This window comes from Felis catus, chromosome D4, assembly GCF_018350175.1.
Source record: "Felis catus isolate Fca126 chromosome D4, F.catus_Fca126_mat1.0, whole genome shotgun sequence".
Taxonomy (NCBI): Eukaryota; Metazoa; Chordata; class Mammalia; order Carnivora; family Felidae; genus Felis; species Felis catus.
In genome coordinates, this window is record NC_058380.1 from 92005579 (window position 1) to 92027953 (window position 22375).

A 22375-nucleotide genomic window follows, 5' to 3' on the forward strand; every position below is an offset into this window, starting at 1 on the left:
GCGGTTCGTGAGTTCGAGCCCCACGTCGGGCTCTGCGCTGACAGCTCGGAGCCCGGAGCCCGCTTCAGAGTCCGTGTCTCCCTCTCTCTCTGCCCCTCCCTGTTCACGCTTTGTCTCTCTCTCTCTCTCAAAAACAAATAAACATTAAAAAAATACATATGCGGCACCTGGGTGGCTCAGTCGGTTGAGCATCCAACTTTGGCTCAGATCATGATCTCATGGTTTGTGGGTTTGAGCCCCACGTCGGGCTCTGTGCTGACCGCTCGGAGCCTGGAGCCTGCTTCAGATTCCGTGTCTCCCTCTCTCTCTGCTCCTCCCCCGTTCATGCTCTGTGTCTCTCAAAAATAAATAAACATTAAAAAATTGTTTTAATGTTTATTTATTTATTTTGACAGAGACAGAGAGAGAGAGCAGGGGAGGGACAGAGAGAGAAGGAGAGAAAATCCCAAGCAGGCTTCGAGCTGTCAATGCAGAGCCTGACACAAGGCTTGATCTCACGACCCTGGGATCATGACCGGAGCCAAAATCATGAGTCAGACACCCAACTGAGCCCCCCAGGCACCCCGTGCCTCCATATTCACAGGGCTTCTCCTCTGTGTCTGTGTCTCTCCTCTTCTGTCTCTGATAAGGTCATTTGTCATTGCATTTATTTATTTTCTTTTTTTTTTAACAGTAGCTGTGACTTTTTTATTTTTTTTTTAACGTTTATTTTTGAGACAGAGAGAGACAGAGCATGAATGGGGGAGGGGCAGAGAGAGAGGGAGACACAGAATCTGAAACAGGCCCTGGGCTCTGAGCTGTCAGCACAGAGCCCGACGCAGGGCTCGAACTCACAGACGGTGAGATCATGACCCGAGCTGAAGTCGGACGCTCAACCGACTGAGCCACCCAGGCGCCCCTCATTGCATTTAGAGCCCACTGGACAATCCTGGATGATCTCATTTCAAGATTCTTACTGTAATCACATCCGCAAAGACCCTTTTTTCCAAATAAGGTCACACTCACAGGCTCTGGACACTAGATTGGAACACGGACATACGTGGGGGACCCCACTCGGCCCCCAGTTTCCTTCTCTGAACTGTCCTTTTCCAGGGCCAGCCGTGTCCCACTGCAGATCGCCCCCTACCTTCCCAGGGACTGGTCCCCCCAGAGTGCCTCATCTGGGGAGCGAGGGCCTGGGGCACCTCCGGTAGGGGAGTCGGATGGAAGGCGGTTCCCCAGCAGAGAGGGACAGGTGGTGACCGTCATCCCTCAGAGATCATTAGTTGCGCAGCTGGGACACGCACCCCGTGTATGGCGGATACGTGGAGAGTCCCCACTATTCCGTGGTTATTCTGGGGACTCCAAGCGATGGCCCAGCGGGTATTCACCTCAGAGCTAGGGAGGCTCGCACACGAGACCTGGACACAGACGTCCATGGCAGCCCTGTCCACGTCCCCTGCCTGGAATCGGCCCAGCGGCCGCCCTCGGGAGAAGGGTGACTGAACGTGGCACGGGCCACAGCTCCGCGTGAACAGGCGCAAGCTGGACGGCCTCAAGGCCGTGGGGTCGGGGAAGGCAGGCAGCCCCAGAAGGAATCCGTGTGTAGAACGGTCTCAAAATGTCAAATCCACAGCAACAGGGAACCCTCCGTGCCCTCCAGGGCTTAGGGGTGGGGAGGGCCGAGAAGGCAGCAGGTGTGGCTTAAAGGGGCCACAGGAGGGGGTCCCCCCGAATCCGGACTGCGGTGGGGCGTGCGGCCTTCCCTGCCAGGGAAGAGCACAGAACTGAGCGCACAACCCACACTCCACGCGCACGAGCAAGTCTGCGGGGGCAGGGCGCGGAGGGGACGGAGTGCAGGACGGTAGCATCGGGAGGACAGGGGACGGGGCGCCGGGGGTCTCCTGAATCTGTTCTCACAGGTGCCTGTGAGCCTACAGTTCACTCCAAATACAAGGTGAAAAAGAGAAAGCGTCTGTCTTTCTTTCCAAGTCAGCCTAGAAAATGCTAACAGGCTCCTTCTGCACTGTCCCCAACCCTGGGGCCCAGCCCCAGGCCCCACCACCCTCGCTGCCCCCTCGCTGCCCACCGGGCTTCCCCCACCTCCCCTGCTGCCCCTCAGAGCAGAGACCAAACTCCCCACGCGTGCTCTGCAGACGCTTAGCCGGCTGCCACACAGCCCCCCAGGGAGGGCAGCCAGACAAGGCAAGGAGGGGGCTCTCCTGGCCCCTCAGCACCCCAAGTGTCCACAGGTGAGCACAGCCTGACATCTCCCCACAGCCCACTGATCCAGAAATCTCCAGGATGGAGACACGGGCTGGATGGCCCTGGCTGGGGCAGCAGGACAGGGTCGAAAGTCAGCGGCCACCCTCAGGGGGCCCGTTCTCCGGGGTCGCCGGGGGAGCAGTGTCTGTTCATAACAGCTGAGTCGGCTGCTTTAGGACCAGGGCTCAGGCGCTCCAGGCGGCTGACGGGAGAGCTTTGTGCCCCTTTCAAAGGCGCCAGACGCACCCAACCCTCCCACGGCTCGCCCGGCCTTCCGGCTCCTTGCCCAGAACCTCAGTCCAGCCTGCGGGGCCTGGAGGAGGAGGAAGCTGCCCGCTCACGTGGGAAGTCGCATTTGGGGATCAGAACGGGGGCTTCCCGGGATGGATGCTAGGACGTGGCAGATAATAGGGCTTGAAGAGACCCCAGGGCCACCACGGAGCCCCGCCCACCCCAGAAGAAGGTCCAGAGGAGCACAGAGCCCAGGCGCGGTGGGCAGGGAAGCCGGGCCCATGGTCTCGGGGTCGGGGGAAAGCAGGACTCTGTGGGGCATGAAGGAACCACCAACAGACCGTCATCGCCACAGGATTTGGGGCAGCTGAGGTCCACCTGCAGTGAGTGAGTGGGACCTGAGGGGTGAGTCTGGCATGATCAAAATGAAGCAGGCTTGTTCCAGGAGGGTAAGTAGAAAAGTCACCCTGTCACCCCCAGAATGCCAGTGTGATGCTAAGGGGAACGTGCTTGACCCAAAACGACTTTACTTCCAGGGAAAGGCCGTCCGTAACCATGACGACACCTGCCCGTCGACCGCACCGGTCCCGTCGCGCTTCTAGCGGCTGGCTGCAGAGCCAAGGCGGGGCGGGGCGCCCAGTGGCATCGGTCAGGACACCAGCAGGGTGCCCCGGGACACCGCTCCCCACGGCGGCACGGATCCCCACTGGAGCAGCCTGTGCCAGCCCAGCGTGTGCATGGGAAGCCCCAGGACAGCTCCACGGTCCTGCGTCCTAAGGACAGAGGGGTCAGACCGCACGGCCCTGCCGGGGGAGGACAGGAAGGAAGGGCTGCCCCCCCCTCCCGCCCCACAGTGGTGCACGGGGTGGGCAGAGCTTGCAGGCACGGAGCGGTCTTCTTTCAACTTTGATTGCCCCCACGATTTTCCGGAAGGCTGCATCCTCCTCTCTCGGCTTCGGAGGAGAGAAGGCAGGAGGTCGGTCTCCTGGTGGGTTTTATCCAGAGCACTGATGTGCATAATGAGGACCCACCGTCTCATTCCTGCTTCCCCAGAGACCCGGGAGGGGTGGAGGCCCCGGCAGAGGGGACGCTGGGCACGGGGACCCCGGTCCCTGCTCGGGTGAGGCTGAGGGCAGAGGAGACCCCGAGCCAGGCGGGCAGCCCATCGAACGCTCACTCTTTCCTTTCCAGGAACAGAGCCTCGTGTGGGCTGCTGGGTCTGGACTGGGGACGCTTCTGCTGGAAAGAGGGCCAGGGAGGAGGGCCAGACACGGACCTGACAGGTCAACACGCGCACGTCCAGGACAAAGGGGGTTTTGGAACAAGTAACATCCGGCGAACAGGTAACCTCCCACGCTAGGCGAAGAGACGGCCGGTTCTGTCCAACTGAATCAGGTGCTTGTTTGGGGGATGGGAGAGGGCGGGCGGGGACAGCTCACCGGAGCAAAGGTCCCCATCCTGTACCAATCATGCCACCCCCAGGCCTGGCACCGCTCCCTCACGCAGCAGCCAGACCCTCCCCTGGCTGCAGGGCTGGGATGGCTCGAGTAGGAGTCCCTGCTGGGACCTGCAGCTCAGGCCACGCCTCCCTGAGCCCCTGCCACGGGGGGGGGGGGGGGGGGGGGGGGGGGGGGGGGGGACACTGGCCCGTGACCTCAGGCACCTCCAGCGGCCTGATATCCTGCTTTTGAAGCCCTCCCGAGCCTGGAGTTTTTCAGGTGTTCCCAAGGAAGGTGCCTGGAATCACCCCCTCCCTCAGTGAGCCACGGCTGCCACGTGGGGCCGTCCAGAGAGGTCAGCGCGCCGCTGAGCAGGTAGGGCGGGAGCTGGAGGCGGTGGCGGATGGCACTGGCCCCCGCTCAGCGCTCCCGGCAAACGCCGGGCTGTGGGGACCAGGGCCAGGCTGGGCGGACGGCACACACGGAAGACGGACCCGGGGGGCCACAGTGCGGACGGCCGAGCCCCCCTGGGCTGTGCAAACGTGCGGCAAACCCACGGGCAGAGTCGGGAAAGCGGTCTACTGCGCCCAGAGGCCACAGGGAAGTTTCCAGATGGACATCCTATAAAGAGCATTGGGATGGGCAGGGCCGCCTCGGGTTAGAGCCCAGATGTCTGTGAGCACCACCTTCCCCCGTGGCAAACCTCTCACGGCCACGTTGGAGGCAGAGTCCCAGGCAGGTCCCCGTAGCTCTGACACACGGATGCGCACCTCCCCGGGGGGGGGGGGGCGCTGGGACCTCTCCCTCCCTGTCACCTGGCCCTTGGGGACATCTGGGGTGCTGGCCAGGACACACGGCCAGACAGGCGCTTGGGGGCTGGGGTCCCCCAGGGGCGGGGCCTCTCGGTGCTTGTTCATGTCTGTAGAGGCCAAGGTTGAGGCCCAGCTGGGAAACGGCTCAGAGCAGCTGCCTAGAGTCTGGTCAAGGACAACACCTTTGTCCCCTGGCCCCCAGTATTCACAGTCCCCCAGCAACGCCCACCAGCAGAGGCCGCGTTGTCAGGATCCCGGTCAGCCGAACGCAGGACCCACAGCCCCCAAGCCATAGGCCCGGCCACAGCCTCTCGATAACTTGCTCCCCGAGGTCGACCTGCAACCACTGAATTCAGTTTTGTGAGCAAGGTCTAGCTCAGCTTCCAGAGTGAACATGGCCAGCAGGGGCCAGGTGGGAGGGGCCGGAGAGGAGCCCTGCCGCAGAGGTCCTGCACGGCAGGGTCAGGGGACACAGGGAGAAGGGTGGGCAGAGGCATTAACCCTGGTCCGTCCACCTCACCCACAGACCCAAGTCCCCAGAGGCACGTATGTGGCCTCCTCGTCGTCCACGTTGCCAGCCCCACGCCCATCACAGGCCCCGGAAGGTAACGCGAAGGGTCTGGCGAACGAGGGTGGGTGGTCTCGCATGCGGCACCGGTCCCCCCGGAGGGCTGGTGGGGGCCACCTGAAAGCCCTTGGGCTGAGGGCCGGCTGACAGGTGCAGCCAAGCTGGGCCCAGAAGAGAAAGACGACAGACACGGACCCTTGTGTGGGAGGGTCCCTCGGGGCACGTGGGGATGACGGACGGGAAGGAGTTCAGGGCTCAGGCCCCTGGGACCCAGGGCAGATTCGCAGGCGACAGCACGGACGCCCTGACAGCGGGCCGTGCGTGCTCCAAGTCCTGCTCTGCCTGACGCTGGGGTTTAACCGGGGCACTGCGAGGCCTCGGGCAGGGAGGCCACGGCGAGGGGCCCCTCTGAGCCCGGCCGGGGACACGCGCGCGCGCGACTGGAGCTGCCCTGGGCACACTTGGCTCCAGCCTCGGGAGGAAACCGAGCTCGGTGTCCAGTGAGCAGACCCACGGCCGGCGGCACGGGCCTGGGGACGCTCCCCGCTCCCTTCTGTCCTCAGACAAGAGGCTCCAGGTCCTTCTGGGTGGCCCCCGCCCCCGGCAGCCAGGCTCGTGGCACTTGGTCATCGATCCAAGTCAGCGCGGTGGCAGGTCCAATCAGCACTACCATCTAGAGGGACCCTGGGGGGGCCCCCGGACCACCGGCTCCTGGCTGCACGGCTCAGACCCCGCCCCCCCCCCACCCCTGGCCCAAAATGAGGCCGGGGGCTGCTGGGTGCGCCAGGGCGTGAACCCAGGACACTTCTGGTGGCACAGCCTTCCCTGACACAGGCCACCGCCGGTCTGTCTCTCACGACTGCCCCCAGAGGGCCCGAACTCAGGGGCGCCCGCCTTCCAGCAGGAGGAGGAGGGGGGCGGGCCAGCAGGTTCCCCGGGCTCCAGAGCAGGGCCAGGCTGGGCGGGGCCTGCCCGTGACTCCTCCCAACCCCGGTCACTGGGGTTGGCAGGGGGTCAGGGGCCACCTGAGCCGTGGGGAGGCGGAGGGGTCTGGCTCCCCCTCTCTCTCCCACAGCCCCACGAGGGGGCTGTGGCGCTCCACTCTCCTCCCCGGGGCGCCCTGAGACCCAAGCCCCGCACTGGCTTCTCCGGGGCCTCCTGCGCGACCTGGTGCTGCGACCCAGGCCCAGGCTGCTGGAGCCTTCTCCACGCACAGCGCCCCTTCCGCTCGGGGCGTCCGGGACGGACTCCTGGCTGCGGCCGGCCTCCTACCGTCCAGGTGCTCGGGCCGACGGCTCCGAATCACCCCCGGGTCCCACGCCCAGAGCCCCCAGCCGACCCCCCAGCGGGCCACCCCGTGTGTCCTCCGCACCCGCCGGCTACCACGTCCCCCTAAACCGTGGGTCTGCGTTCTGCTTCCAGCGACGCGGAGCGGCGGCAACGGGGCGCGTGGAGAGGGAAACGAGCCGACGAGCCAGGGAAGAGACGAACGGCCATCTGAAGGGACAGGAGAGGGGACAGGAGAGGGACCACGAGACGGCGGAACGGGACACAGCTGACACTGGAAGCAGCAGCCCCGGGTGAGCTGCCATTGTCCCTCCTCCCCCTCCCCCTCTCTCCCTCCCTCCTCCTCCCTCTCTCCCTTTCCCTCTCCCTCCCCTCCCTCTCCCCCTCTTCCCCCCTCCCTCTCCCTCCCCGTCCCCTTCCCTCTTTCCCTCCTCCTTTCCCTCCCTCTCCCCTCCCCCCTCTTCCTTCCCCTCTCTCCCTCCCCCTCTCCCTCCCTCCCCTTCCCTCTCTCCCTCCCCTTCTCCCTCCCTCCCCTTCCCTCTCCCCTTCCCTCCTCCCTCCCCCTCTCTTCCTCCCCCCTTCCTCCCCCTCTCCCTCCCTTTCCCTCCCTCTCTCCCTCTCCCTCCCTCCTCCTCCCCTCTCTCCCTTTCTCTCCCCCCTCCCCCTCCCCCTCCCCCCTCTTCCTCCCCCTCCCCTTCCCTCTCTCCTTCCTCCTTTCCCTCCCCCTCTCCCCCCTCTTCCTCCCCTCTCCCCTCCCCCTCTTCTTCCCCCTTTCCCTCTCCCTCCCTCCCCTTCCCTCTCTCCCTCCTCCTTTCCCTCCCCCTCCCCCTCCTTTCCTTCCCCTCTCCCTCCCTCCCCCTCTCTGCCTCCCCCTCCCTCCTCCTCCTCCTCTCCCCCCTTCCCTCCCCCTTCCCCTCCCTCTCCCCTTCCCCTACTCCTCCCCTCCCTTTCTCCCTTCACCTCTCCCTCTCTTCCTCCACTCTCTCCCTCCTCTCCCTCCCCTCTCTCCCTCCTCTCCCTTTCCCCCTCCCCCTCCCTCCTCCTCTCCCTCTCCCCCTACTCCTCCCCTCCCTTTCTCCCTCCTCCTCTCCCCCTCCACCTCTCCCTCTCTTCCTCTCCCTGACTCTCTCCCTCCCCCTCTCCCTCTCCCCCTTTCCTCTCCCCTCCCCCTCCCCTCTCCCTCCCTTTCCCCCTTCCCTCCCTCTCCCCCCCCTTCTCCTCTCCCCCTCCCCCCGAGCTTTCTGCCTGAGCACAGGCCCCATCCAACTGAGGCTGGGTGGCTAACACTCACACAGAAACCTTCGATCTTACCGGCTGGAGGACCCAGAGAACAACGTTGGAGGCAGCCTGGGGAACTGGCCAGGGCAGGGGAGTCCCAGAAAGGAGGGGGAGCCCCGAATCTGCGTGTGTGCCCCGCTCATCTCTCTGCTGCGGACAGAATGTGCACCCAGCCTGGCCCACAGGGAAGGAGCGGACCTTTCTGTCCTGGCAAACAAACCATATCCTTTCCTCCGTGGATCTTGGCATTTGTAAGGGGCCCCAAAGTGTCCTGACTTCTCTGACCCAAACTGCAGGGGCAGCGTCCGGTCCCCGCCATTCCCGCGGGGTCTCCTGCGGGGCCTCCTGGGGTCACACGGGCGCTGGACGTATGTGGCTCAAGCAAGGAAGTGAGCAGCCACGGTTCCGGGAATTCACGAAGGCTGAGCGAGCCTACAACTCTCTGCCAGCACCGCCGATACGCACCACGAGCGGGAGACCTGGCCACGAGGAGCGCGTGGGCTCGGGTGGGCTCCCCTCCACGCGTGTGGTGGCGCCCGCGGAGGGGCCCGTCCGCTCCGCCGGGTCGTGTGGGGTCAGCGCTGCGCTGCGGCCCAGCCTCTGCGGCCACTCCCGCTCCACGTGTGGCCCCGCTGTCCCCTCTGGGCTCAGGTCCGGCGTGGCCGAACCGAGCTCCCACGGGCCGGGCGGCTTAGCGCATCAGAGGCGTGTTCTTGCGGCCCTGGCCGCCCTCCTGGAGGACCCATCCCCGCCTCCCCGAGCCTCTGGGGAGGCGGGCGATCCGGGGTGTCCTGGGCTTACAGACGCATCACCTCCCCTCTGCCTGCAAGGACACCTGGCCCGCCCGTGGCCAGCATGGCCCCATCTCCAGGACATCTTCGAAGACCTCGTTCCCAAGTCAGGTCACGTTCTGAGCTTCTGAGAGTGAGGACTCAGTTTTGGAGACTGGTTGCGGGGGAACATGACATTTTTGGTGCCAAAGCCACAGAGAATGCACAAGAGCTCACCGACGTCAAGATCAAGGTTAAGGGGCACCTGGGTGGCTCAGTCAGTTGAGCGGCCGACTTCAGCTCAGGTCATGATCTTGCGGTCCGTGAGTTCGAGCCCCGCGTCGGGCTCTGTGCTGACAGCTCAGAGCCTGGAGCCTGTTTCAGATTCTGTGTCTCCCCCTCTCTGACCCTCCCCTGTTCATGTTCTGTCTCTCCCTGTCTCAAAAATAAATAAAAACGTTAAAAAAAAATTAAAAAAAAAAAAGATCAAGGTTAAGACATTAGCGTGAAGAGTCCCCGCCGGCCTGCGGGGACAGGGCAGAGCCCTTGCCGTGTGACCTCACCCCCAACCATGCAGCTGTATAGATGGGCCGCGGGGCCCAGCTGTGTAGACAGGACCAGAGCCCGCGAGTCCCCAGCTGTCACCAAACCCAGACAGACAGTGCAGTGGAGACGCGCTTCCTGCTGCTGACTGTGGGGCTGGTGCAGGCGTGTGGCCTGAGGGCTCAGGAGAAGAGCCATGAGGGGGTCCCAGAAGGACCTGTCAAAGGTGAGACAGCAAAGGATACGGGGGCCGGCGCTCCTGGGGGGGGGGAGGGGGCTGGAGTGAGCGTCACGGATGGTGGGTGGCCTGCCCCTGGCTGAGGCGGAGGCCTCGTGTCCCAGGCCTTCTCAGGGTTCCTCCAGGGAGCAGGACTCCAGGCCCCAGGCAGCCAGACACTCCCCCATCTGAGTCTGAGCACAGGAAGCAGGGCTGGGAGGCGCTCACACCACAGCCCCCTCGTCAGCCCCGTCCACCGCCAACGGGCGCCACTGCCCTTGGCTGACCGCACGCAGACCCGGGCCGGGACACGGGGCCAGAGCCGAGGCACCGCTTTGGGGGACTTGTAAATGAACCTTAGGGCGAGTCCACGGGGTGGGGGTGGGGGCCTGTGGGGGAAGCCCACAGGCGGGTTTGGGGCTGCAGCCCCCACCACGGTCTCGGAAGGAGCCCCGAGTTCGGTCCAGAAGGGAGTGAAGCATCCCCCGGGGCAGAGGGGGCAAGGGCTGGGCAGGGGAGCCTGGACGCTCCTCCTTCCTGAGCACACACGCCCGCTGGTCCGCTGGCCCGAGAAGGGGCCAGTGCAGCACACGGGGACTGTCCTTGGGTCCGCCGGCCCCGGCAGCGTCACGGGGCATTCCTGGGCGCGCATGAGCACACACGGGGCACCGAGAGGGCGCCGGAGGAGGGTGCGGTCCAGGCCTCCCCGCACCCTCTCTCTGCCCCGCGGCCGTACGGGAGCTGGTACACCCCGGTCATGGCCTCTGACCACTCGGCTCTGATCTGGCCCGGCGGGGACTTCAGGCTTTTCAGCAACCGTGAGAACGAGGCACGGCAACCTACACGGGGAGAGCCTCGTACCGTGCGCGCAGGGCGTGGCGGCAGAGTGGGGGGACCGGGCCGGGCCCAGGGAGGGGACGGGGGCGCTTTGCTCCGCGGGACAAGCCTCAGGGGTCTGACTGCAGACCCCATCACTGCTGCGTGGCCTCGGCCACCATCCTGCCCCCTCTCGGCACGGGGTCCCCAGCAGGGCTGCCGTCACTGGAGCGCCCCCTCAGCTGCCGCCGTTGACTCAGCGTCCAGGCATCGGAGGGGGCCAGACCTGGAAATGCAGTCCAGGAGCAAGGAGGACCGAGGCCACCCTCAAGAGGATCGATTGACGCGTTTGTCAAATTCCTAGAACCCCACACGGAGAACAGTGACTGCCACTGTGGGAAAATCATACTTCCATTTAAAACATGATGGGGCTCAGTCAGTTAGGTGCCCGACTCTTGATTTTGGCTTGGGTCGTGATCTCATGGTTCCTGAGTTCGAGCCCCACATCTGGCTCTGCTCTGACAGAGCGGAGCCTGCTTGGGATTCTCTCTCTCCCCCCGCCCCCTCTCTCTGCCCCTCCTCTGCATGCGCGCTCTCTCTCTCTCTCTCTCTCTCTCAAAATAAATAAATAAACATCAAGTAAGTAGGTAAATAAATAAATAAAATTTATAAAGAAATTAAAAAGGGCAGGTGGACAGAGTAACCCCACCCCCTTTGACTGCAGGGAAGAAGGCCAGTGCAGGCAAGTCTCCTGTCACTACAGTCAAGACCGATCAGAAAAACCAATTCAAGTGTACCGTGTGCAGACAATGGGCCCCCCAAGGGCACAGCCCCAAGGTTTGGCTCTTGGGTTTAGAGCCATGTGGCAAGGACCCTGCAGCTCTGTGCCTGAGGGATGGGTGGGCACCAGGACTCAGGCCCCCGGCCAGCCTGGCGGCTGGCAGCTACTCTCAGGGGGGCAGAGCCCCTGTCCCCACGAGGCGGGGCAGGACGGGAGGCACCGCCCGCACGCACAGAAAGTGGGCCTGTAGTCTCCCCACTGGGCGGCCACCCATCTCCCAGCCTGTATCAGCCCCAGCATCCTCCACAGTTTCTGGAAGAAACGACGATCTCTACCTGGTCAAGGTGAAACCCAAGGACTACGTGATTCTCTATGTGACCAACCGTTCCAAGAGTGCGACCAGCCTGATGGCCAACCTGCTGGGTACGTGTGGTCCCCTGCGGGAAAGGAGTCTCTCGAGCCAGGCGTCTACACAGCCCCTGGGGGGCGGGGCCTGTTGCCCACCCAGCAGGAGAGGGAGGTCAGGGGCCAGATGCTGGCTGAAGGCTCCGGCCCCGGCCACCCTCCCACCGAGCCTCCCCGCCCGCAGCCCCTGGGCCCCGCACACCCGCACACACTCATTCCCCGTGGCCCTCTCGCCAGGACAGTCCCGTGACCACGATTCAACCTCCACGCTATTTAGGGCGCTGGGAAGAGGAGACGGTCACCTCCTCCCATCTCATCCCAAGGGAAGAGGGAGTCTCTTCTCCCACATCAGCCACATTTCTCACCAAGACACAGACACTCCTCTCCATCCCAAGAGCAAGGCACCCTGACAGCCCCACGGCCCCCGGTGCCCCCCGAGCCCTGCCTGAGGCCTGCCCCTGTGCCCTGCCCCCACCCTCCGCACGGCACCAGGCAGGACCTATGCCTGTTCCCCCGCAGTCTGGGACCCCATCACACACCCCAAGTTCCTGCGGGGATTCGAGTCCGTCTGTGAAGGCCTCGGCCCGCCCAAGAAAGCAGAGGGTGGTTCTGGGCCCTCACAGTAAGGCCTGTTCCTCTCCCACACCCTCAGGGCCCCTTGGTTCAGCGGCCGCCCAGTGGCCACAGGTGGGCCGGGGGCGGGCGGGGGCTCATTCCAGGTCACTGTGTCCCCTCAGATCGCCGTGAGAATTTCAGAGACTGGGGCCATCGGCCCCAAACAGGTGGGCAGCGCCTCCCTGCAGCTGGGCCCCGCTGGGCTTCTCCAGGGCCTGAGTTACACAGAGGGGCCCGGGAGGTGGACGGAGCCCCTCCCCTGACCCCTGGGCTGCCTTTCAGAGCCCAGACCTGCCCCCACCTCCTGTGCTGTCCCTTCCCTGATCTCTGCCCCCATGGGCAGAGAGCCAAGAAGTGGGGTCTCGGGTACACAGGGACTTAGACTTGGAGGTTCGGGGTGCTCAGCCCCCCTCCCCGTCTGCAAACCCTCCAGGGATTCTGCCGAGAACACCCACCTGCGCGTCCGTGTGCGGCCCTGCGCAGCCTGTCCCCACCGCGCAGGCCCCCCTGCTACACGCTTCGCCCCACCCCCGCACTGTGGCCCCTCCTTGCACAATAAAGGATATTCCTTCTAGAGATGACTGTCTGGTGGGTCAAAATTTCTTCTGGGGCTGCAGAAACGAGCAAAGGAAAAGATGAAAACGCCACCCCCCAATCGGAGCACTTGAGCAGAAGGGGTCAGAGCCCTCCCCAAAGCTGAGTGACCACAGAACTCAGTCATATCGCCAAGGGACGAGGCACACGGTCATCACGTTTTCACTCTTTCAAATGCGCAGACGCACGTCCATTAGGAGTCTCTTGGCTTGAAATGACAGAAAATCTTACGCACACACGTACAGCTCTAGCAGTGAATGGGATGTGTTGGCTCTTACACATGAAAGGCGCTTGGGTAGGCTGCTTGCAGGCATGGCTGTATCCAGGGGCAGAAAGGCCATCTTCCTCCGCCTCTTGCCTCTCCTTTCTCTCCTTGTTTTCTCCATTCTTGGGCTCCACCATGGCTGCCGGCAGACCACCTCCTCCTTCCTCGAGATGCAGCGAAGCGACCTCACGCCTCTGCAAAGCCCTGCAGAGGCCTCTGCACTGCGGCCTGAGGGCCTGCCCGGGTCCCAGCCCCTCCTGTGTTCACCTCCAAGTGGAGACAGGTGACGCTCTTGCTTCTTGTCAGTGGCCAGGCCGGAGTTGGGCGTCCTCGAGAGTCAGGGGTGGGGGCAGCTTCACCCAAAGCCCGGTGTCTAAGAAGAGACGGTGGTCTTCATGAGAAAGTGGTTAGTGGGTGGGGGGTAGGGACACAGGCCCCACCTGGGTCCACACCACCGGCCGCAACGTCTGTCCTGTGCCTCCTCCCAGTGATGTCACTGCACCCCAATCCCCCAAACACCCTGAGATACCCCAGGGTGCAACTGGGGCCCCCGTCACAGTGCAGGTGCCAGGGGTGGGAGCTGGGGGTTCTTCTCCTCAGGGGAGAGGAGAAATCTGGAGCAGGTCAGAAAGTTAACGGCCCAGCACTCCCAGGACCCCCCGCATGAGCGAGGACGAGGGCAAGCTCCTAAGTCCAACCCGCGGGTAGGAGTGGGGCCAACAGGCCACCTGGGGGTCCTGCCCGAAGCTGCACAAGGAGGGAGCGGTCCCCGGTAGAAGGTGAGGCCATTCTCCTGTGCTGGGACCCTGGGGCAACCGCCGGGAGCCCACGGCACAGGCTGCCCGCCCCCCCCCCTGCGGGGGGCGCCCGGGGGACGCGCTGGCAGGTTGAGTGATCCGGGCGGTCCCTCTGCCCCACAGCTCTGAAGGGGGGCTTCCCGGGCAAGACGAAGTCCTCCCTAAGGGCGCTGCTCTGGGTCCACACACCGGGCCAGCTCCCAGAGCTAGCAAGGCACGAAGAGTACGAAGAAGCGATCCACCAAAGAAAAACTTCAAATGGCCGATAAAGATACGCAGCTCTGCTTAAGCTGGGCAGCAGAGACGTGGGAATTGGAGCAATGAGGCAGGCCACTTTTCAGCCAGCCACCAGAGGGGCAAAAATGAAGGAAAACGCAACAGCTATTTACAACATTCAGAACTCAGGACCACGTGACAACAGCCGTTGCGTCAGACGCACACGTTCTCAGAACCAGAAGCCCCACCCGAGAGGGGAGCCGGTCCTCCAGAATCGTCTCCTCTCAGAGAAGCCGAGGTGATCCCAACACGCGCACCATCGCCTGAGAAGGCACGGGCGAGCGGAAGCCAGGGAAGCCAGGACAGTCCGCGGCGAGGCGCGAAGGGCCAGGCCCAGAACCCTCTGAGCTGCGCCAGAGCCCCAGGCGGCCCACGCCGGCAGTCAGGGAGACGCGACGCCCAGGGCAAGGAAGGACGGGGCGGGAGGAGGGCCAGCGGCCGCACCAACACACAAGGGCACAAGGACGCCCGTGGGAGAAAGGCATCCCTAGACAAACGTGAAACCAAAGCGAAACTGAGACGCAGCCGGTCACTCTGTATCGATGATCATTTTTATCCTTTGTCACGACTCCTCGGCACCACGGGCTGTGAGCAGAGCTTGAGAAACAGGACACGGCGGGGGCTGTCCTCCCGGTCTCCTTCCGATGGCAGGCAGAGGCCGAGGACAGAGGAGGTCGGGTGGGCTCGCACGCCCAGGAACATCACCAAGCGTGGGGGACGCTGGACCCCCCGGGGCCGTCTGCCAACTCCCCTCCCTCGACGCACTCACTTCGCTGTCTCGCAAGGACGCCAGGCCAGGTGCCGCGTGGGCCACAGTGGAAAAGCAGGCGGGACCCAGCCCCCAAACCGTGGCGGTTATCCAGGGTGGGTGGGTGTGAGACTCACCTGCTCCCCGGCAAACACCAGCCCGCTTCTGTGGACGTGGTCAGAGGAGAGTGAAAGGGTGGCTGGTCCGTGATCTGCGGCCGGGCACAGGCCCGGCCCGCCCCACCCCAATGCCAGCCCGGCAGTGTCAGCCCCCCTCCCCGTGCCCGCGTCCCCAGCCCCTGCCCCACCCCCACAGCCCCGCCCACACCACAGGTCTGAGAGCTCCCTGCCTCTGTTTCCCTGCGTGGCCGCCAGCCGCCCGGAGCGGGGAACACCACCTGCTTGGAACACAAACAAAGACACCCGGGTCTTGGCGTCCCCAGCAGAGCCCTGCCCGGTGGTGCCGCGCAGGGGACAGGGCGCGGCCGCTGCTCCTCGACATGAAAACATCGCCGCCCTCCCCACTGGTGCGGACAAGCTCAGAACGGACGCCGAACTGCCCCGGGGGAGCTCCGGGCGGAGGAAGCGTCCTCGGACGGGTCTGCCGCACCGGCTGGCCTGAAGCCGGGCACCCACGGTCCCCGGCAGGCTTCGAGGAGCCCCTGAGACCGCCAGCCAGAGCTGCATTTCACAACCCGGCGTGCTTCTCGGTGAGGGGCCATTTGCCTCCTCTCTGTCCACAAAGGGCTCTGTGACCCAGAAAAGGAAGACTTCTCCCTGAAATAAGGGTGTGCAGGCTGGGTGCCGGCTGCCGGCTGCAGACACCCAGGGGATGGCTTGGGCCCCGGGCAAGTGTGGGGTGGGGGTGGGGACCGGGACCAGCGGGCAAGGAGGCGGGGGTGGGGACCAGGAGCCTCAGAGGGGCTGGGGCGGGCACAGGCCGGGCCTGGGCAGACGTTCCCACCTCTGGCTGGAGGGTTCTGGGCGGTGGAGGCCGCGGGCTCCGCGTTCACCTGGCGACCCCCGGCCTCTCCGACTCAGGGCATCTCTGCCCAGCACAAACGGGCCTCTTCCGGCTCTGGGACTCAGAAGTCTGAGATCAGTCTCCCTGGGCCGCAAGCAAGGCACCAGCAGGACCACAGTCCCCCTCGGGAGGACCTGCTCCCTTACCTGCCTCTAGAGCCGCCTTCCGGGCTTCGAAGCATCTTCTGGTCTCTCCACACACGCGGTCTTCGTTCTGTGGCAGATATCCTGCTGGCTCCCCACTACGAAGACCCTTGTAGTTATAGTTGTGTTTAGAGCCCGCCGGGCGATCCGGGAACACCCCGCCCCCCAGAGATGCTCGATGTACCGCTGCTGTGCACAAGGTCACGGGCACACGGGGGCCTAGCCTCTCCGCGGGCCTCGCACAGCGGCCGATGGGGCCCTGAGCCGGTGCGGATGCGGGTTTGAAGAGAAATGAGCCAGCGTGTGTCCACGATGCGCCGCCCTCAACACTCCATACACAACCCCTGCCCCTCAGGGGCCCGGAGCATCCAGGCGGACGCTCCACGTTTGGGCCGTAACGTAGCAGCCTCAGGACGTTGCAGAGCATCTGAACCATGGGATGGGACCTCCTTTTCTCTTTCGTTGCTAATAAATTCTGCGTTACCGTTTTTCCACCAGATGATCAGTTAGACTGCACTTTAAGGAAAAAACCTTCACGTTACGTATACCCGCCAAGGGGCTCATGTGCAGGATCATGAAGGACAACGAACCAACGGCAAGAAGCAAACAACCCAATTAAAAACCGGCAGCAAATGGGAACAGACACTTCACAAGAAAAGACACGCGTGTGAGTGGCCGACAGGTCCACGGAAAGGCGCGCACATCATTAGTCACCAGGGATGCGCCACGCCGCCGACGTGGCCCGTGGCTTCGCACCCACTGGAACAGCTAAATTAAGGGCTGACTCGTGCAATGCCGGCGACCACGTGAAACCAGTGTGGTCGGGGGGCGTGCAAAGCGGCACAGCTCCTTCGGGGGCTTTGCGGGGTTTTTAGTAACACTGGAGGGACATCTGCTCGTGACCCAGCGATTCTGCTCCTAAATATTTCATCACATATTTAGCTTTTCATTCAGTGTTTAGTACTGAACAAACTAAATGTTTGTTCAGCATTTAGTACGATTCTGTATTTAGCCCCTAAATAAGTGGAATTATGAGGTACCAAAGGACTTGCACAGGTAGTCGCGAAAAGCCAGAGGGAACCTGAATGTCCGCTGATAGGATGGACAGACGGACGGACGGCCCCACAGAGGACGCTCTACGGCAGGGACTAAGCCAGCACAACTCTATGCAGAGAGGAAAAGTATCTGTCTGCAGATGGCATGAATTTATATACAGAAAGCCTTAAAGACTGCACATAAAACAGAATAAAAAACGCGTCTGGCAGTTACAGGATAGAAAATCAACATGCAAGCCTCAGTTGTGTTTCTGTACACGAACAGCAAACAACTTGAAAGAAGTCATGGCAACAATTTCACTACAACAGCATCACAAAGAGCAAAATATTTAGGAACACACTAAACCACGGAGGCAGAAGACTGATCCACTGAAAACCACCAAACATAAGACACAAATAGATGAGAACACATCCCATGTTCATGGATTGGGAGGCTCAATATCATTCAAATATCAGTACTATCCAAAGCAATCTACAGATTCAATTCAACCTCTTTCAAAATCCCAGTGCACTTTTTTTGCTTGTTTGCTTTTTGTTTGCAGAAACAGGAAAGCCCGTCGTAAAATGCATACGGGCTCTCAAGGGCACCTCAATGCCAAAGCAATCTTGGAAAAGAAGAACAAAGCCGACGGCTTGCATTTCCTCATTTCAAACCTTACTACAAAGCTACAGACGTACAGACCAGGGGAGAGAATGGCCTGGAGACGAGGCGAGCCCTCTCACATGTGGCCACACAGCTTTGACAAGGGTGCCAGGACCACCCAGCGGGAAGGGACAGTCTTCTCCACAGACGGTGCTGGGGCAATGACCTCTGCCGGCAACAGAACAGGTGGACCCTTACCTCACACCATATACAGAAGCTAGCTTGGCGTGGATCAAACCCAACAGCCAGAACCAGGGATCCCTTAGAAAAGACACAGAAGAGCTTCCAAACTTCGGGTCTGGCCATGACTTCTTGGACCAGACACCGAAAGCATGGGCAAGGAAGGGAAAACAGATAAATTGGGCCCCATCAACATTAAAAACTTTGGTACATCAAAGGACACTGTGAAACGTGCAAAGGCAAACTGCAGAATGGGGCAGGTATTTTCAATCCTGTATCTGCTCAGGGATTAATATTCAGAAATTACAAAGGGCTTTTACAACTCAAGGACAAAAACACTATTCACACAAAACGAGGAACCTGAATAGACATTTCTCTGAAGACACACGGACGGCCAACAAGTGCACAGACGGACGCCCCCTGCCACTGACCACGAGGGGATGCAGACCACAGCCGCGAGCCAGGACTTCACACGCCTGCAGGTGGCTGTTATATCACACACGCCACACACAGACACACACACTGAGACACAGACACAGACAGACAGACACACAGACACCTGTTGCTGGACGAATGTCTAAGGGCGGGGCTGCTGTGGCAGATAATGTGGCAGTCTCCCACCAAATGAAGCAGAATTCCGACGTGGTCCAGCAACCCCCCCCTCAGGCCAACCCGGGGCGGACTGGAAGCCGGGACGCAGGTCCTTGCACAGCGGTGTCCCCACGGCAGCACTAGTGAGCGCGGCCAGAAGGTAGAGACGGCACAAACGCCCATGGCCGGATGACTGCATAAGCGTCACAGGGCATGGAGTGTCACTCAGCCATGACAAGGAAGGAAAGCCTGGCACACGCCACGACATACGTGAGCTTTACGTCCATCGTGCTCGGTGAGGTAAGCCGTGCACGACAGGCCCAGTCCTGTGGACTCCGTGCACACAAGGGCCCAGAGAGGTTATCTTCACGGAGACACAGTGAGGGCGGGTGGGCTTCAGGGGCCGGGGAGGGGAGGGTCCGTGTTTACTGGGGACAGTTCTGGTTTGGGAAGAGGAAGAAGTTCTGGGGACGGACGGTGGTACGCACAACCCTGTGAGTACATTTAACATCACCGAACCGCGCATTAAAAATTTTTTTTCAACGTTTATTTATTTTTGGGACAGAGAGAGACAGAGCATGAACGGGGGAGGGGCAGAGAGAGAGGGAGACACAGAATCGGAAGCAGGCTCCAGGCTCTGAGCCATCAGCCCAGAGCCCGACGCGGGGCTCGAACTCACGGACCGCGAGATCGTGACCTGGCTGAAGTCGGACGCTTAACCGACTGCACCACCCAGGCGCCCCCGAACCGCACATTTTAAATGGTTATGGTGGTGGGGGCGTCTGCATGGCTCAGTTGGTTAAGTGTCTGACTTTGGCTCAGGTCACGATCTCACGGTTCGTGGGATCGAGCCCCACGTGGGGCTCTGTGCCGACAGCGTGGAGCCTGCTCGGGATTCTCTCTCTCTCTGCTCCTTCCCCACTCAAGCGTGAGCTTTTCTCTCTCAAAATAAATAAATAAATTTAAAAAAAAAAAAAAAAAACCCAGACTGGGGCACCTGGGTGGCTCAGTCCGTTGAGTGTCCGACTTCAGCTCAGGTCATGATCTCACAGTTCATAGGTTTGAGCCCCACATCCGGCTCTGTGCTGACAGCTGAGCCTAGAGCCTGCTTCAGATTCTGTGTCTCCCTCTCTCTCTGCCCCTCCCCTGCTCACACTCTCTCTCTCAAAAATAAAAAATAAACATTAAAAAAAATAGTAATCGTCATGGTGGTAAATGTTACATTATGTAAACTGTATCACAATAAAAAATAAATTCATTTCAAAAGCAATGTGGACAAATCTTAAAAATGTGCTATTTCACCAAAAAAAAAAAAAAAAAGAAGCTAGACCCAAAAAAGTGCACCCTGTATGTAGTCTTACAAATTTCAAAAAGAGACAAAATGAAATTGCAGTGCTAAGGGATGCAGAGTGGGTGGAAAACCTACACTTCCAGAGTTCAGGGTCGGGGCCGCCCCGTCGGGTACCCGGTGTGGGGGGTGTGGGGGGGGCACCAGCGTCACATCAGGTAGCCGTTTCAGCGGCTGGGCGAACCACGCGAGCCGTTTCGCATCTCGGCGAGAAATGAAGGGTCATTTTCTTCGCCTGACGCGCCTCTACACCCTCCCCCCACCCCTCGCAAGGCCAGAGCGATGCCCGAGGTCAAACACTTCTGGGAGGATGGCCAGCAGGTGGGGGGTGGGAAGCCCCATCCCATATGCGTCTCCGGGCGGGGAAAACACACCCACAGACAGACGGCAGGTGACCCTCGGCAGCTGGTCTCCAGCCCTGCAGGGCGGGGTGAGGGAGGGGCGTCTGAGGTCTCTGGGTTCTGCTCACCCCAGACACTGGGGGCCGGGAGAACCCCGGGGACCACCTGCGGGAGAGCCCTGCCAGCCCCCGGCTGACCACCTGCCCCAGGCGCCGGCCCTTTTGCACCCGTGACCTCCACGGAGGCTGGGAGGCACATGACGTAAACCGCACACAGGAAGGGCACGGCCAGCGGCCACGGTCGGCTGCGGTCACCTGGGCCCTGGGACAAGGATGAAGACACCCACCCCACGCCTGCCTGGAGGGCAAAGAACACAAGCGTGTGACCCTCTGGTCCCAGGCCAGAGGCAGAGGCGCCAGAACCGGTTGTCCAGTTAGAAGCCACCACCACACCGGCTTTTGTTTTAGAAGATTAGCATCTCGGGAGCCTCTTTGTTGGAGCGCCAGGTGCGGCTGCCGCCTCGGGCCCCCTGCCCAGAGCCTGGACGGGAAGGACCCTTCCCGGGAGGGGCACTCACCGTGGGGGCCCCAGCGAGGCCCCCAGAGACCGGGCAATTGCATATAAAGGCTCCACTTCTGGAATGCACCTGTGCCCTCCCTCGTCTGAGAAGGGGCGAGATGCCCGGGACCTCCCCAAGGGGCCTCTGAGCTGAGGGTGGCCGGGGGCGTCTCAGAAGCACCTCAGCCTGGTCAGGAGGCCTGCCTGGGATTGAGAATGAGGACAGAGGTCACCAGCTGAGCCCCGGAGCAAGGCAGGGACAGCGGTGGGGGGCCTGACTTGTCACCGTCACTCATGGCGTGACTTTGAGTGGCCGACCCACCTCATTTCCACGTCTATAAAAACAAGAAAGGACTCAGCGAGCCCACGTGTGGGGCACGCTAGCACGACCTGGGACAAGGTAACAGCTGCCAGGCGGGTTAGCCTCCCCGGGGCCACCGTCACACAGCACCACACACCGGGCTTAAAACAGAGAAATGTCCTCTCTCCCAGGCGGGAGGCCAGAGAGCTAAACCCGAGGGGTCAGCAGCACTGATCCCTTCTGAGGCTCGGGGGAGAACCTGTCCCTTGGCTGTCCCAGCCTTGGTGGCGGCAGCGTCCCTCCTATCTCCGCCTCTGTCCTCACGTGGCTCATCCCTCCCTGTGAGCCTGTGTCTCTCCCTCTGTCCCCCACGAGGACACCAGGCCTTGGATTCAGGGCCCACCCTAGTCCAGGACGACCTCACGGCAATTCTTAACCTTCATCACATCTGCAAAGACTCTTATCCCAAATAAAGTCACATTCTGAGGTTCTGGATGGACATGAATTTCAGGGAGACCCTATTCAGCCCCTGAATTTCCACTCGGGAAATGCTGAGAATGCCAGGAAGGCCAAGGCTCACCTGAACGGGGGGCACGGTGAGGGTCCTCAGCGCCCAGCTGTCAGAACACGGCCGCTGGCGAGCAGGAAGGACCCCAGCCCAGGGGTTCGTCCGGCGAAGGCCTTTCCCCGTGGCGACAAGCAGCACCTCGTCTCACGACATGGACCCCACTCTTCGCTCTTGGAGCTGCAGGCGTCTCGAGACCCAACCTGGGCCAGGTGGGGAAGGTGCCGGGGTGGGGGGCACCCACCTCCTCCAGGGTCTCAGGGGAGGGAGGTGGGCAACCACAGACTGCAGACAGACGCCTGGGCAGCCACTCCAAAGCTGTCGTGTAAAGACCCCAAGAAGCGAGGCAGCCAGTATCTTGCAAGAACAGCCCCCAAAATGCTTTCCATGTTGAAATACAGAACCAGACTCCAGCCTTCCACACTCTCATTCTGGGGGGTGTCTCCAAAGCCCCACCTCAGCCCACGGCCCTGCTCCTACCCCACCCAGGGGCAGGGGCCTCGCCCTGAGCCAGAAGGGGACCACGTCCCTCGCCCCATCCAGGGGCCTGGGCCATCTGAGCGTCCAAACTTGCTGGATCTTCCCCCCGCCCCCCACTTCTTCATTCAGAATAAAGGGAAGACCGGGCCCACGGTGCGAGGGACTCCAGGACGCCCCGTGTTCTCACAGGCATGGCGCGGGGCCCCTCTCATGGCAGCACGGGTGGAGAGGTGCCCGGCTGCGGGCCTCTGGCAGTGGCGGTTGTGACACTGGGGGCCTGCGGGGACACAGCTTGTAAGGGTTAAATTAGTGTAGGGCTAACGCTTCGCTTGAAAAATAACAACTTTGTTCTGACACTGAAGGTCGAAAGATAACAACCTTGCTTTTACTCTTGTAAATCATACTTCACACTCTTGTGAATCAGGCTTTACCAATGAAGGAAACAAAAGCTCAAAAAAAGA

At 62.0% G+C, this 22375-nt stretch overlaps 1 protein-coding gene and 1 long non-coding RNA gene across 3 annotated transcripts; one reads left to right on the plus strand and one right to left on the minus strand.

Moving 5' to 3' along the window:
- Positions 1-5120: 5120 nt before the first annotated feature.
- Positions 5121-9003, plus strand: LOC111557569 (collagen alpha-1(I) chain-like). The gene is made up of 5 exons (XM_045042728.1): positions 5121-5187; positions 5253-5331; positions 6129-6573; positions 6717-6874; positions 7877-9003. The coding sequence occupies exons 1-5, from the start codon at positions 5121-5123 to the stop codon at positions 8112-8114; spliced, it is 987 nt and encodes a 328-aa protein (XP_044898663.1). The 3' UTR covers positions 8115-9003.
- A 1846-nt stretch (positions 9004-10849) lies between these two features.
- LOC109493647 lies at positions 10850-22369 on the minus strand. 2 transcript variants are annotated; one of them, XR_002147928.3, is made up of 3 exons: positions 21450-22368; positions 12879-13238; positions 10850-12617 (listed from the first exon to the last, which is right to left on the minus strand). It is a non-coding gene; the product is annotated as an uncharacterized LOC109493647 (long non-coding RNA). The 2 variants fall into 2 exon arrangements; XR_006589046.1 differs by having other exon boundaries at positions 10850-13238; positions 21450-22369.
- Between the last annotated feature and the right edge of the window lie 6 nt (positions 22370-22375).